Source organism: Cydia splendana, chromosome 1 (assembly GCF_910591565.1).
Source record: "Cydia splendana chromosome 1, ilCydSple1.2, whole genome shotgun sequence".
Lineage (NCBI taxonomy): Eukaryota > Metazoa > Arthropoda > Insecta > Lepidoptera > Tortricidae > Cydia > Cydia splendana.
In genome coordinates, this window is record NC_085960.1 from 27,210,179 (window position 1) to 27,227,118 (window position 16,940).

The 16,940-nt window shown below is 43.0% G+C and overlaps 1 protein-coding gene across 1 annotated transcript; it reads left to right on the plus strand.

The window, feature by feature from the left end:
- The first annotated feature begins 889 nt into the window (after nucleotides 1-889).
- Nucleotides 890-15,986, plus strand: LOC134797740 (spermidine synthase). Its single transcript, XM_063770099.1, has 4 exons — nucleotides 890-1,107; nucleotides 1,762-1,887; nucleotides 8,242-8,540; nucleotides 14,265-15,986. The coding sequence occupies exons 1-4, from the start codon at nucleotides 904-906 to the stop codon at nucleotides 14,497-14,499; spliced, it is 864 nt and encodes a 287-aa protein (XP_063626169.1). The 5' UTR covers nucleotides 890-903; the 3' UTR covers nucleotides 14,500-15,986.
- Nucleotides 15,987-16,940: the final 954 nt, after the last annotated feature.

The window sequence follows — 16,940 nt, forward strand, 5'->3', positions numbered from 1 at the left end:
AGTCAACTATGTAACTTACTTCAGGAACATAGTTTTTTAGGCGGCTAAACTTAAAACTTCTCTATCGTAAAGTTGCTCATTTCACAACATTATTTTCAAAAAATCATATCTCTGTAACTACGCAACCTAGAAGGTTGATCTTTTGTGTTATCGATAGGTTATTTATTGTAGATTACTGGGGTATGCATAACTCCATACCCGCCATAAGGTACCTTTGACCGTGGGACGTCACATATATATACAGTGGTACTACTAAACGAAATTAATAACTAGCTTAAATCTAAAATAGGCCCTTGAGGCATTGTACCAAGGATGCTGGCGGCATTTCCTCGCTGTATCGCAATGCTGATACGTTGTGCGAGGTAGTCGCCAGCTCTTCGGTCACCAGTTAAATTTACAAAATTAAATTTTAATATATACAGCGCATCTATCTGTTTGCCTGCGTTGAAGAGGTTTTATTTTGTATCTTAAATACTTTGGTAGGATCAGCTGACACATGTTTGTCACTTGTCAGTGTCACTTACTGTCAAACTATAGTGGATGCGGTGGATGCGCACGACCCGATAAGTTCACGAAGTTGCTCGTAGTTCGTAGTCGTAGTCTGATTGAACTTGCGGTGAAGTTTCAACGCATTCTGACTCTTCAAGAGTTATTAAACAAATTAATTTTGTTCATATATTCAATTCTGTGCTCTGACTTTGTTCGCGCATCAGAAAGTAGGTAAGTGTAATTTTTTAAACTGTAATTAATTACCGTATTGGTACATTTTGTCTGAAATAACTCGAAAATATCGGTAAATTATGTTTATATTTCAAATATATTCTAATAAGAATTCCGTTTTTTTAATATTTGGTTTTTGATGTTTTTATGAATTATTTGTTATTTCCAGAGATAATTCTCGTAATGGACTCTCTTAAAAAGAACTGGTTTACTGAGGCATGCGAATTATGGCCTGGAGGCACGTTTTCGTTCGAAGTGAAGGAGGTGCTTTGTGATGAGAAATCTGAATACCAACATGTTCAAGTTTTTGATACTACAAGTTTAGGTAAAGTTTTGGTACTGGATGGAATCATACAGTGTACTGAGAAAGACGAATTTTCTTATCAGGTAAGTTTTACTGGGTTCATTTTAGTTACCTATTTATATATAAAAAAAAAAACAGGATTAGTGGAACTAAATCACTGCATGCTAATGTTACAGTTCAAAAACAAACATTGTGATTGGAGATTTAAATATAAAATTAAATTTAAATTTGCATTAAATAAGTACCTACAAATGTGGTGGATTACAGTGTTCATTGAAACAAACCGAATAATTAATAAGAAGCTGAATCACTCAACTTGTAACATACATATTATTTATGATCACAAGCCCTGTGCACATTTAATCAAGTGGCCAATAGAACTGACATAATTCTGTTGTTCTGAAAGTGAATTAACAAAAGTTATATTGTTTGAATTTGTTTGTGTTGTGTTATACTTAGTTCTTATTTTTTTAATATTAATAGCCTGCCTACACTATTGCATTGGGAAACTGTAGGTATGTATTAAAAATATAAGAATATGGGGTATTATACTTTTGGAGTACTTATAATGAACACTACCTACCAATGACACAGTTATAAGTTTGTCAAAATGACTTTTAGTCCTTACTTACTGCCGTGGCGCAGTGACCCGAAGTGGATCTTGGCCTCTGACACTAAGGAACGCCATAAAGTAAATAATATTATATCTGATTTATTTAATAAGTTGTTTTTTGTAGGAGATGATATCATTCCTGCCTTTATGTTGCCACAAAAATCCTGAAAAAGTACTAATTGTGGGTGGAGGTGATGGTGGAGTAGCCAGAGAAGTGGCCAAGCATCCTAAAGTGAAACAAATTGTTCAGGTAAGCTTCATATAAAAACATTAAAGTAAAATCTGCTGACGGTATTTGGTACCTGATTACTGTATTGTCATCTGTATTAGAGAAAGAAGAAAGAGAAGAGTCGTGAAATGTATGGGAACCAATACATTCCATGACTCTACTCTTTCCACACAGACTATATATTATTGCATTGTTTGAAAATGATATGGATAGGTTAAAATCAACATGCTAGATTTTATTACATTGTTTTTCACTAGTGAAGTTGATGTAAGTGTGTTAAAAATAGACATGATAATTGCATCCAACATCATCATAACTCTAATAATCTAATAATGAAAAGAGTGATAGACTATATGATAGACATTATTACAATACCTAATTTACTTTATAGGTAAGTTGAAACAACATAAGATGGCAATAATTATTTTATTCATTCATATTTGAATAATAAAAGAAACATTGTTTAGTATTGATGCTTATTGTTAATGAGTACCTACTACCTACAATAAAGCTTGTTTACAATCTCATTAGTAATTGCAATAAATGCATATTAGCCCTCAACGCACATACTAACCAAAATTATTTAAATACCAGTAGAATAGTCATTTAGATAAGGATTTGAAATAGTGACGATACCAACATTGTTAGTATAGATAAAGTATTAGTTTGCTTAGACTGATAGACAGTTAAATATGTTGTTATCTGAACTTGGAATTGGGAAGGTCGGGTGGTTATCTCTCTTATCAGTACCCCAGGCTGACCCAGCAACAGGATGTACCTATGAAGACAACTTATTGAGTGCTAACTTTGAAATGACAGATTCTCGATTCAGATAGCAGCATGTACGTGGGCCATACTGAAAGTTTCTGGATTCTGATGTATGAGACGACTTATTTTTAGGGTTCCGTACCCAAAGGGTAAAACGGGACCCTATTACTAAGACTCCGCTGTCCGTCCGTCCGTGTCCGTCCGTCCGTCTGTCACCAGGCTGTATCTCACGAACCTTGATAGCTAGACAGTTGAAATTTTCACAGATGATGTATTTCTGATGCCGCTATAACAACAAACACTAAAAACAGAATAAAATAAAGATTTAAGTGGGGCTCCCATACAACAAACGTGATTTTTGACCGAAGTTAAGCAACTTCGGGCGGGGTCAGTACTTGGATGGGTGACCGTTTTTTTTTGCCGTTTTTTTGCATTATGGTACGGAACCCTCCGTGCACGAGTCCGACTCGCACTTGCCCGGTTTTTCTAAATGGCCAATCCAGGAATTTTCAGTATGCCCTAAGTTCAATTGTTGGTATATACCGGGTGTGGCCTGTAACATGAGCAAAAAATTAAACTGTAGGCTGTACTCCTCATACCGACCAACATTTGTTCAGCAACTTTTAAAAATAACTTGGGGTTTGATTTTTAATACACTTTAAAGTTTATTCTAAGACGCAATGTATTGCGAATTTTGTTATGTTTAAGGCATGACAAGCAACGTCAATCACAATGATATGGCGTGGCGATGGCGTTCATTGAAAATAATATTTATTTTGTATGAAAAATAGGGAGTCTAAATATGTACTTCATAATTTTTAAAAGTTGTAGAACAAAAGTGTCACCGTTTGAGGAGTACAATCTATGTTTTAATTATTTGCTCGTGTTACAGGCCACACCGTGTATATTAGGGTGGTCCTTATTTCTCATTTTTTGAAAAGTGAACGGGGCACCTCTTTAAATTGTTATTTAGTGTGAGTTAATTCCACGTTATTTTTATTTAATTTTTTTAACTAGTTTTAGAGGTCGCTACCGAAGGTCAAAGTTTTGAAAAATATGTAAAAAATAACAATGTTATGAATCAAGCCGACTAGTTATTCAAGCGGTTTCATTGTTAATTTTTTACTTGTTAAATGATTATCAAGTGCTGGAACCTACTAGCAAAACACTGACGCACCCCCCGCCCCCCTATCACACCCCTGTGACGCGAGCGCACGGGACGCTCTTCAGTCCATTTTCGTTCTTCTGACAGTGTGCACGTAATTTTCAAGCGTATCGTTCTGAAGTGTCGTAATAGCGTCTACAAGTAGTGGCGTACGCGTGTCAACGCGAAATACATCTAACGTCTGGCTTATAGGACAGTTAACACCAAATTTGAAGCAAACAAAATTACCCTCAATACGTGAAGTGCTTAGTTTGTTTTTTTACTTTAAAATCGACGAGAAAAGAACTGTAAGACGTTCTGCGACGGACACTGCCAATTATGTCTTGGCTATATGGCAAAAAGCTGCAATACCGACAAGATTAAAGAAGCATGTAATAGACAAAATTGAATATCACTTTAAAGAGTGGCAGAAACTTAAAAAAAAGAAAATGTTTCAAAACGCTCCGCTGTAACAGCCGATAAAGAACAAAAGTGGCAAAAACAAATAGACCAATTGTTCGATATTGCGCACGCGAATGCCTTAAATATGATGACCATCGAAGAAGACAAACAATTCTTATTGCAACAACGAGTAAATCGGGCAGGTTTTATGACCACTGTGGACAAAGAAAGTTTGCAGAGAGAGGCTTTGAACTTAAAGAAAGAAGAAAACCTTCAAAAACGCCGAAAACGCGAAGAACAAAGAATTAATGCTCTGCGAGGAATAAATAAGTTTTCATCTTCATCTAGCAGTGAAAATACTACGCCAACACCTGACATGAACCAGGAAGCAGGGCCTTTAACACTTCCAGCACCGCCACCACAAAAGCGAGGTAGAAAGGTTTTGATTAATGAAAACATAGCGGAGAGTCTTGATGCCGCTAAATTATCTGACAGAAAAGCTACTATCGTCTTATCATCTGTTTTGAAGAAAACGTGTAAAGTACCTCGAAAGTTTAATGTCAACCGTTCTTCGATTCGCCGGCAGCGGATGAAGCATCGTGAAACAATAGCAAATTGTTTAAAAACAGAATTCAAACCCGACTTACCCTTAACAATTCACTGGGATGGTAAACTTATTGAAGACATAACAGGACATAAAACGGTGGATCGCTTACCAATTTTAGTGTCCGGGCATGGAATAGATCAGCTCTTAGCAGTTCCCAAACTTGAACGTGGAACCGGTGAAGCGTGTGCCTCTGCTGTTCATGAAACCGTACAGTCATGGGGGTTAAGTGACAAAATTAAATGTTTATGTTTTGACACAACGGCAGTAAACACTGGACTGCGAAACGGATGCTGCGTTATTTTGGAACAAAAAATGGAAAGAGATATGATTTGGCTCGCCTGTCGACATCACATAATGGAAATTATGTTAGAAGCCATCACAAATCAGGCACTTGGTCCATCTAGTGGCCCAGAAATTTTGATATTCAAAAGGTTCAAAAAGGATTGGACCAATATTGATTGTAAGGATTACAAGACGGTTATTTCTGATCCCGAGTCAGCCAAACACGTTGAAGATATATCTTCAGAAATGATTTCTTTCGGACAGGATCAATTGCGTGAATACCAACCGCGTGACGATTACAGAGAGCTATTAAATCTCACAATAATTTATTTGGGAGGAATACTTGAGAGTGGAGTTTCATTCAGAACGCCTGCTGGACTTCACCGTGCTCGCTGGATGGCAAAAGCTATGTACTGTTTAAAATTATTTATGTTTCGGCATCAATTTAAAATGACTAAAAGAGAAGAAAAAGCGATAAAAAGTATTTGTACTTTTACTGTCGTCATATACGTGAAGTATTGGTTCGAAGCACCTGCTGGGCAATATGCACCGCGAAATGATTTACAACTGCTGAAAGACCTAATAACCTTTAAAAATATTAATCTAGCGATGGCTAACGTTGCGTTGAAGAAGGTTTTAGGTCATTTGTGGTATTTAAGTGAAGAACTTGTTCCATTAGCATTTTTCGACGACAAACTTTCGATTGAAAGCAAGAAAAAAATGGTCATTGCACTAAAAGATGAAGGGCTGGACTATTGTCCCAAGAGAATAAGTCTAGATGCAAAACATATCATGGAAAAAAATATAGAAGACTTTGTGACAAGCAACTCTTTAAGGTTCTTCCAAATACTTGGCTTATCATCAGGATTTTTGAGCAAAGATGTTGTAAATTGGGAAGACGACGAAGAATTTAAAGCTGCAAAAAAATTTTTACAGTCGATGCGGGTAGTAAATGACATCGCTGAACGAGGAGTGGCATTGATGGAGGAGTACAACAAGCTCCTAACAACTAATGAAGACCAAAAACAGTATTTGCTTTTAATTGTAAAACAATTCCGAAAAAAGTACCCCAACGCCAAAAAATCCACCCTTTTATCATAATTTTCTCATTGTGTTATTGTTGTGTAACGGATACTAGATTGTGTAGTTTCTAAGAATATCTAATTTAGAGAAAGTAATTGCAATTGTTACTACTTGAAAGTGTTTCTTTTAAATATATCCGATTTTTAATGTAACCCGTGTGTTTAATTTTATTTCACAAACTTCAAGCTGCGGTAGCGACCCCTAATTTTCGTACAATAAATATGAAAAAAATATATTAAGCGATTTTCATGTTAAATAACCATATGAAATGGTGCCCCGTAAAGAAATCGAAAAAAAAAAATATTTTTTGCCATATAAGGACCGCCCTAATATATACAGGGTGGAAAGGCACGACGATCCTTCCCGGAAGTATTAGGTCGTTTAAGTGATACAGAGACTATTGGTAATGGTAAGAATCGTTAATTGAGTAAAAAATAAAAATTGCAAAAATACTACTTTTTAACTGTGGTGATAACCCTATAGCATGTGCACATGACGGCTAGATTAAGGATCTCCGTCGGGAAAGCTCGGGACTTTACACTTTTTTCCGATCGTTGACAGTATCGCAATGATGTATGAATGACGCATAAATGTCAAATAAATCAAATGCATGCAAAAATATTACAAACAATTTTATTACTTTCTTAGATAATTACTTTTTTCCAATACTTAATACTATCTTCTTTTCACATACGGTGTTCAAATGTACCTCCGTGTATTACAACGCCGCCGCAGCCCGTACCCGAGTATGTCGATGCACATGCGATATAGTGTATGCTCTTCGTCATTTATCCTCCGCAGAAAGCACCAATTAGCCTTTGTCTCATTTCGTCCGCAGTTTCACATTCCGTTTGGTTTGGTACACCATATCTTTTACACAGCCCCACAAATTTAAATAGCCACGAGCATCTAACATTTTTATTTGAAGAATATGACATTCAATAAGTATAGTTCAATGAAAATTTAATTTCAAACATCAGACGTCTTGTCTATTTCCTACCACGCAAGAAGGTTTGTTAGTTTGGTATTGAAGAAGTATTTATTCTTGATTTATTCTTAGTATTTCATTTTTGCAAGTTCATTTGGTGCAACTAACACAACCTACATGTAATTTTTTATTATTTTAAATAGTTTCCAATTATTCGAAAATAATTTTGTGAAACGTGTTAAGAAACTAAAACCTTTTTATCAGTCAAGGAAACCAGAGATATTTATAAGACGATTGCGTACTTTTGAGTGGTTGTCAATGTCACCATTTGAACTGTCGTTGTAAACAATGTTGTGGTTAGTATTATTAATATTAAGGAATAACATAACTATTTCATTCAAGTATTGAACAAGTGGAACCACTAAGAAAGCGAAAATCCTGCAATGATTCTTACCGTGCTGTAAGCAGACCTAAAAATGGTTAGATGGCAACAAATTAGCATAATTTCCTGTCGAATACTGATTGTTTACAAGTAAGTTCATTGACCCTGTCACCTGTTAGGGTTAGAACAAAGTAGTTTTTTGCGTGGATGTTTAAAAGGTCATAATTTAGAAACGGTTGCCCATATTAACATAGTTTCTATGGAGAAAATATAGAGCTTAGGCTAAACTATCTCCCATTTCCGGAAAGGATCGTCGTGCCTTTCCACCCTGTATATTATAATAGTAGTAAGTTTCAAATTTGAAGATTTTTTATTTACGTGAGACGCGCATTTGCATATTTGTCTACTCATATAATTAAAAGACATACTGAAATAATTGGACGACCAACGATAACGGCGGTTAAGGTAAGGTAAGGTAAGGTAAGGTAGGTAAGTGTAAGTTAACTAAGTTATCACTATCAGATCCTCTCAAGACATGTTTTTTTAAACGATTTCAGCGCCATCTGCGTTAAGCTTTGCGCATTTATCCTCATTCCGAAAATAGTCGTGTTGATGTTTTCTGTTGGTAACGCAATATCATCATTGACGCAGACTTACCAAACGTGAACCTTATTGCGACTGTATAAGGTCTACCAAAAGTCAGTTAATTGCGTAGCTGATACAATAGCCGGTGCATAGCCAGAAACCCACTATATTGTAAGTAAAACTATTATTTCCAGGTGGAAATCGACGCAAAAGTAATAGAAGTATCAAAGAAACACCTCCCATTCATGGCCGTAGGCTTCGACAGTCCAAAGCTGACACTGCACGTCGGCGACGGGTTCGAGTTCATGAAGCAGCACAGCGCAGAGTTCGACGTGATCATCACCGATAGCAGCGACCCCGTCGGCCCGGCTGTCAGTCTGTTCCAGGAGAATTACTTCAGCTTGATGAAGAGTGCCTTGAGGGAGGGCGGGATTGTGTGCTCGCAGGCGGGTACTATTTGGAATGATTTGGAACTTGTCAGGAGTACACTAAGGTAAGTTTACTTCTTTCTACAAGCTTTATATTAAAATATTTACCTGCTTCTAATTGGTACGTATAGTCTGTCAAACCAATTTTGTGAGTAGGAGTAAGATAAGAAAGACTATCATGCCAAACTTTACTTGGTATTATGTGTTCCGTTCCACGTCGGATATCTTCATTGAGAGAGCAACGCGATCGTTGACCGATAGGTGCCGCTAGCGTCTATGTAGTCGCTCCGCCCCACGCAGTGACGTAGTTCCGCTTCCTTCCTGCCAACCATTGCTCGCTTCACGCTGCTCGCCGCGGCCATGTCATTGTTTCGTCGACCGTCTGACCGATGGTCCGCAAATATTTTTTGCGTATATTTTTGCAGCATGGTGCTTTAACATTTCCGATCCAAAACTCGGTCGATTAAATAGTGAGATATAGTAGAGATCGCTACTATTAGTCTTTTGGCGGTCTCGCGATCGAAGTCATCGAACGGTGCTTTTCGATTCTACCCACTTTTTTCTTGCTAAATTAATTTTCACATTCCATGCTGCTAAAATCGTTACCGTTAACTCGCATTTTCGAGATCGAAGTAGGAAGTGCGTTAGTGGTTTTCGTTAACAAGTGGTAACGCAAGTCGCTCCGCATCGGAGAGGGAACGTGCGGTCATCGTGCCGGCGGCGGCGGGGGCGGCGCCCGGGCGGCGCGGAGGCGGGCAGCCTGCGCGCGCCGCTGCCGGGTGCCGCGCTTCGCCGATAAGGAGGTTTGGATTGTCTCGAACCATCCGGTGAGCCAGTTTAATGATATTCTAGTTTTATTGGCGTTCAGAAGTTACTTCGACACTAAAGGACGGTTCTCAGGCAGGTCGTATTAACCTGGGAGTACCTCGTGTCGTTAGTTGCGACGCGACAGGGGCTCAGGGGAGGTCTGCCCCCGCGCGCGACTTTCTTCTGCTGTCGTCCAAGGTGACTCCGAGACGCCGCGACGCTGCGGGCCGGAGCCCGAGGTGTCGCGGTGCGGGGTCCGCGGGACGCCCACTCCTGTTGCGGACGCTTCCTGTCCGCGAGAGTCCGCACCCGCTCCTCAGTCCGCGCTCCTGTTGCTGCAGTCGCGGTGCGGACGCTTCCAGTCCACGCCAGCTCCTGTTGCTGCAGTCGCGGTGCGGACGCTTCCAGTCCACGCCCGCTCCTGTTGCTGCAGTCGCGGTGCGGACGCTTCCAGTCCGCGAGAGCAGTCGCGGTGCGGACGCTTCCAGTCTGCACCCGCTCCTGTTGCTGCAGTCGCGGTGCGGACGCTTCCAGTCCGCGCCAGCTCCGGTTACTGCAGTCGCGGTGCGGACGCTTCCAGTCCGCGCCCGCTCCTGTTGCTGCAGTCGCGGTGCGGACGCTTCCAGTCCGCGCCCGCTCCTGTTGCTGCAGTCGCGGTGCGGACGCTTCCAGTCCGCGGGACTCCGAGAGACGTCACTCGCCCGCTCCTGTGGCTGCGGGCGCTTCCAGTCCGCGGGACTCCGAGAGGCACACGCCCGCTCCTGTTGCTGCGGTCGCGGCGCGGGTGGATAGCGGACCTCTCGATCCCGTCCTGGCGCCAAGGTGAAGGCGGACCGCTTCTGCGTCCCGACTGCTCGAGTGGAAGGTAAGTTACGTGGAAGCAGTGGAAACGCTACGAGTATAGCGACGATCGCCGCGTTGGCTGCCGTCCGTCATGACGTCGCTCCGTGGTGCCGCACGCGCCGGTGGTGGCCACCACGATGGCGCCGCCGAGGGCAGCAGTGTCGCCGTGATGATGAGTGCAACTACGAACCAGCCATCGGCCCGGCGCCTATCGAGCTGGCCGCCACGACGGCGCCTCTCACCTCACGCACCTGAGCCTGGCTACGGTGGCCGACGCACCAGTGCCTCCCGAGCTGGCCGCCACAATGGCGCCTCTCGCATCACGCACCGACGCGTCCCAAGCCGGCGGTGGCGGCCGCCACAACGGCGCCGCCCGCCACGATGGCACCACCGCCTTGCGCACTGGCGCCTCGAGCTGGCCGCCACGATGGCGCCTCTCGCCTCACACCAGTGCCTCCCGAGCCAGGCGGCGGCCGCCTCACGCACCGGTGCCTCCCGAGCTGGCCGCTACGATGGCGCGTCTCGCCTCACGCACCGGCGCCTCCCGAGCCGGCGGCGGCGGCCGCCACGATGGAGCCGCCCGCCTTACGCGACAGCGCCTCTAGAGCGGGCCGCCACGATGGGTCCTCGCCTCACGCACCAGCGCCTCCCGAACCAGTGGCGGCCGCCATGATAGCGCCGCCCGGCCTCACGCACCGGTGCCTCCCGAGCCGTCCGCCTCGATGGCGCCTCTAGCTTCACGCACCGGCGCCTCCTGAGCGGCGGCGGTTGCCATGATGGCACCGACAATCACGTCGATGCTGTCCACCGATGCTGCAACCACGACGATGTCGTCCCTTGCAATGGCGCCCATGTTCTGTTCGAGAATAGAAGAATACCACCGCGAACTTACCTGCCGCCGATGCTGCCTGCTGATGGGCGCCTCAGTATCAGTTTTGTCCTGTCCACATGGTCCCATTGAGGTACTCAGGCGCCTATAGCTATGGTGCCACAGCACGAACAGACCGCTAAGCTCTTGTTTTCGGTTAAGGAATCCTCCGGCGACGGCAGAAAAGGTTGTAATGAGCTTCGTCCTGCGTGGCTCGACTGCCCGGAGTTGAAAGCGGTAAGATATGTCGATACTCAGAGGAAAATATGGAGGATACTGATCGACGAGGAGCCGTGCCGCTTCGAGGTTCCTACGACTTCTCGAGGCCATGGAGTGATCCAACCGGAGAACAGCTAGCGACAAGGCCCTGTGCGACCGCTCAAAACCGAGGTGAAAGGCATCGAAAAGGTCTGCAGACTTCACATAATTATCTCTGCTTGCCTGCGCTCTCCAGCTTAAGTTCCGTCTTACAAAGTCTTTCTCGTGCGCCAAGCCCATAATAAACAAAATGGGATAAATAAACCCGCTGCGCCTGAACAAGCTTGAGTTTCCGGTGCTAAGAGAAAGGGGCCAGGAGGACTCCAACAGTTTACATCTGTCTGTCTTCGACTTTATCGAAACAGTTTTGTTACGCAAGCGCCAAAATCGATTTTAGACTTGATTTCATTAGTTCGATTTCCTTAAAAGCATGCGACCATGCCCCTATACTAGCTCGATATAGGGTGTTTCTTCGGATAAAGCGAATCAGACTATCACGCTCCTAGACATCACGTGGGACACGCGGCACAACACCCCGATTGAAAGTTTTCTTTTTCGCGACATACAGGCCTGCCTTGCTGCCGAGTTTCTCGCAGAAATGAGACTCAACGCCTCCTGTTCCGTCTCAAACTCGCAAACTTTAGTTCATGGAGGAAGGTGACACCTTCGCAGTCCTCAGCAACACGAAGCTGCCGAAAGCCTCGCGCCACTTCCTCCCTCATCTTATGCAAGCAGTCCGTTACAATTTCCAATATTGGTAGACAATGTACGAGGTAAGGCCCTTTCAGTGAAAAGTAACCGTTAACGGGCCACATCTGCAGCGCTGACGACAGAAGTGTAAACATACAACCGCACCACTACAGTATACATAAAACGACGGCGACACTACATCCCCTCCGTTACCACGGCTGTCGCAAAAACTGCTGATGCCAGCAGATCGTCTTCAGGTTGCGCTGGTTCCTTGCTACTTACCAGGTCGGTACAACCCCCGAGGGCGACGGTTTATCAAGAAGTCACTGCGCGCCCGAGTGGCAGCTACGCCCAGGAGCCGCCGAGACTATCTTCGCCTGATAGGCCTGTTGGCCAGCCTCCGCTTTCGAGAGCCTTCGCACTGTGTCACGGTATTTCTTAACAGACTCTGAACTGCTACCACGTCGCGTCTGGCAGCTGCCGGTGATACGACTTGGTATGGATGTCTCCACCTCCCAGCCTAGTCTGTTTACTGTGACGGCGTGATAAGGAGAGCCTTCACGCAGCTGTGGTAAGCTTGCAATTTACTGGCGGTCCTAGTGAACACAGCATCAGACCGCCCTCTCTTACGAGTCAACGACCTTAAGAATGAGGCGTAGCTCCTGTCAGATAGGACGCTCCAACACCGAGCTGGCGAGATCAGGAGTGACGTCCGCTGTGATGTACCTACTGGCGTGACTGGCGCATGCATGCAACATGCCAAGGGCTAACGCTACGTAGCGAACGAGACGCAACTGTCACTGTCTCACTAATATGGAGGAACCGGGTATTCCCGGTTCCGGTACTATGTTTGTATTGAAAACCAGTAACGGGAGCACTCCCTAGATCGTCCCCTTGTCTAGGCCGCCTGTACGCCCACAATGTAGAAATGGTCTTCATGGTGCATCAAAAATAAGATCGACTGCCAGGTACCTCTAATACCCAGTGAAGTAGCGAGCTATCTCAGACATCTATTTCTATTGTCCATGTTAGCTTTCAGAACGATACTTGTTCATAAGCCTGTAACAAGTGCTGTATGTGAACCACTATCGGACACTATGCCTTCTTCCAACGCCATTAATAGCGAGACCAGCGCCTCCCAAACCACCAGCTTGGGACGCGAGAAATCTACTTGCCCTAATTTGAATAGCCCTACAACGTTAGGTACGTTAGAAGAAGTACGATAGAAGAGCTGCCGCACATTTGCTGTTAGCATCAGACCGCAGGGTCAATGACCTTAGTCTACTACACTGTAGCCCGGGTAATTGCATAGTTAACTTTCACGCTATTATTTTGTGTCCGAAATTCGGCTCTAAACCAGATAACGTGTCTTACCGACTTGACTCTTAGAAGCTCCGGAATAATGTATAGACCCAGTAAGTAGGTAGTCTGGGTACGTCAACTTGCGAGAATTACACAAATGTTAGGGGACACTGCGCTTATTTATTTCAGCCACAGTCTCATCTAAGCCGGCCTCGCCTACGATTGCTTTCGATCCACGATGTACTTGATAACTAAAGTGGCTGGAAAACTATCCACTTAACGATATTTTGGCTTAAGTTAATTGGGATCATGACTCGCCGAGATTCTGCGGTTCGGAAGCGATTTCGAATGAGAAATCTCTCAAACCAGTTTAACGTCAGATTCGAACCTGGGATTACAATTTAAATTCTCAATTTCCTGTAATGTATCATTATAACGAGTCACTGTGATTTCATGGGTTGCAATATGTCGTATATATTTATTCTTTATCTGAGTTCTATGACAGTAGGTGTAGCCCTAACGCTTGCGCGCCCGCTGACTCGCCACCAGGAGATAATAAACAGGTCTCAATGAAGATATCCGACGTGGAACGGAACACATAATATAAAAATTTTACCTTCCAATAAAATTGGTATTATGTTTCCTTCCACGTCGGATATCTGAGTAATGCCTTCCTGGCAGGCTTCTAGGCTACTTTTATGCCGACGGTACTTCTCCTCAACAATGACATGGCCGCGGCGAGCAGCGTGAAGCGAGCAATGGTTGGCAGGAAGGAAGCGGAACTACGTCACTGCGTGGGGCGGAGCGACTACATAGACGCTAGCGGCACCTATCGGTCAACGATCGCGTTGCTCTCTCAATGAAGATATCCGACGTGGAAGGAAACATAATACCAATTTTATTGGAAGGTAAAATTTTTATATTTTTTAAAGCATACAAATCCTGAAGGCCTTGGATTAGGCAGTCAAGACAAAATTGTACTGTTTGTAAAACCTATGTTTAACACAATACTTTTTTACAGCCATTGCAGAAAACAGTTCCCCTCAGCGGCCTACGCCTACGCGTCAGTACCGACCTACCCGTCCGGCCAGATCGGGTTCGTGATCGGCTCTCTCACCCCCAACGTGCGCTTCGACGTTCCCACCATTACCTTTACAAAAGACGAGGAAGCTGCTATGAAACTGAAGTACTATAACTCGGAGGTGCACAAGGCTGCGTTCGTGCTGCCGACGTTTGTTAAATATCAGCTCGCGTAGGTACTTATCTCAGAACTGGTCTATATAGTTAACGGTACATTTAAGCATAGATAATGTGTATCATTGTAAACATGTGACACTTCATAGTAAACATTTTTTACTTAGTTATGTTACAGGTGAAATATGGCAATGATAGTGCTCTTAACGCGAAATACTCGCTATGGCCAAAGTTATGGTCAAAATTAATGTAAGTCATGAGCATAGTCTTGCATAGTGTTGTAGTTTTCAAGTCAGTTTGAGATTCTGTTGTCTATTGTATAAGAAACCGCAAACCGGAGGCGCCATAAAAGGTTTAGATGGCTATTTAAAGTTTCTCTATTATACTCCTTATGGCCCTAGGCAATATAGTCCTCATCGATTTCGACGACGGCGACCTCAGCAATTACGGATTACGCCTGTTATGGGCCCGTTTGCAGGTGTTACAATAGAGTTGGCCTTTTGTACCTGTCTTATTAGCCCTTTGAACGCCACAGACGGCAATTGACGTCAACGCAAAATCGTGACAACGACGCCAAAGACGGCATTAGACGTCGATCGTTTTTTGATGAAAATCTACTGAAATACACCCCACTTTTAGGTTGGCATTATTTATTCACAAAACTAAATTTTACCCCCGTGGCGTCAGTGGCACGGCAAATGGATGCGCCGTTTGGCGTTCAAAAGGTTAGCGCGTGCCGGCCTTTTTGGTGCAGTACCTACAGTTTAATATGTTCTTACCTACTGCTTAAGGCCATAGAGATGATGATAGATAAATAATAAATAGCGTTCTGAAGCTTTTTTTTTGCGCCTCCGGTTTGCGGTTTCTAATACAATGGAATCCCAAACTAATAGTTCAGCTTGCAAACTATAAACCATAGTTTCGTAGCGTGTGCCGCTGTGGGAAGTTAAAATTTTATAAGTACTCCACTAACTCTAAAGTATGAAATAACAAGTAGGTTATTTTCTCTCGAGCATGAACAGTTTTATTAGAACAAAATCAAAATGTGAAATACCCTAGTTTAATGCAATGCAATATGCAATAAGGAAAGGCATTTCATACTGTTGTTTTTAGATGTTTTCACTGTTGGCTAATTGTTAATTTTTACTTATTTTTTAAGACATATAAAATGTAATGTGCCTTCTAAATGTGTCTTCGTGCTCCGTGCAAAACTTTGTTCATGGATCATGGAGCACTTATTTTTATAGTATGTACCTATCTAAAAAATATATATTTTTATACAACTGTTCCTCATTATTCCATATCTTTGAAATATATCGGTACAAAGTACCTACCAATATGTTTTAATTGGGTTATTTGGTTTAATATGGTTATAATGTAAGACTGAATGTTATAAGACCATACCTACATATTTGTGTCGCTTAACTTCAAACTCGGATAAATCCATTCGACCTCAGCATCCTACCGTACCCTATCAACACAGGTGGATTTACCCGAGTTTAAAGTTAAGCTACTTATTTGTACGTTTGATATGCGCTTGTGAAGCTTGTCTCATTTCTGACATTCCATGTTTTTAATAAAAAAAATGCATTTACACTATTGGGAAAGGTTTTCTCAGAATCTATACAATATTTTTATACATAATTTTGTATATTTAATAAAACATTTATGTAAAAGTTACATCGATGACAATAAATTAAATTATGTTTTTTATTGTGTATTTTTTTCCATGGAACATGCCTAGGCCTAAGTTGGTTAGATCCCGATTCGCCGGATTCTTGTTTCGCCAGATTCCTGTTTCGCCGGATTTACTTTAGTTCGTCACAATCCAAAATAATCTGGTGAATCGGGCACTAACCCCTAAGGTGAATATGCTAGACTCTAGCCACGCTAAATTTGCACAGCCTTGGCACCTTGGCAGTATAAGGAGCTGTTCATAAATTACGTCATCTATTTTTGATCCCCCCCCTAAAATCATCCAAAAATCATGCTTCAAATGACCCCGTTTCCTCCTACGTCATGCTACCATCATCCGATGTCCAGACCCCCCTAATTTGAAATGACGTAATTTATGAATAGCCCCTAATGAGTGGACGCTCGAGTTGGGCGTGCAGCGTGCATGTTAAACAAATGCAAACGTATAGGAGCGGCCTTAGTGCACGCAGTGCACGCTGCTCAAATCACTTGTGAGCCCGACGCCACGCTGCACGCCCCGCCGAACGCTGCGCTTCGAGCGTCCACTCAGGCCTTACACATATCCCTATAAGCTCCAGAGTATGTAATAAACATAATAGTATGTTAAAAATAAATGGCTTCGGTATTTTAAAAGCAAGTAGGTGTAGGTATGTACCTACATATAGAGTTAGACTTCTATGAGGTTATGACGTATAAATAACATTTGCACTGCGTGGGCTATCAAAATCGCGGCTGACTTTTCTTGGTCTAACTCTACCTCCAATGTATAAATAAAAATTAAATACTTGCTCCCAAAAGTCTCTACCTA

Coding starts and splice junctions, on each gene's coding strand:
- LOC134797740 (XM_063770099.1), top strand. CDS start 904: ATGGACTCTCTTAAAAAGAACTGGTTTACTGAGGCATGCGAATTATGG. Junction 1,108..1,761: donor AAGACGAATTTTCTTATCAG/GTAAGTTTTACT, acceptor TGTTTTTTGTAG/GAGATGATATCATTCCTGCC. Junction 1,888..8,241: donor AAGTGAAACAAATTGTTCAG/GTAAGCTTCATA, acceptor TATTATTTCCAG/GTGGAAATCGACGCAAAAGT.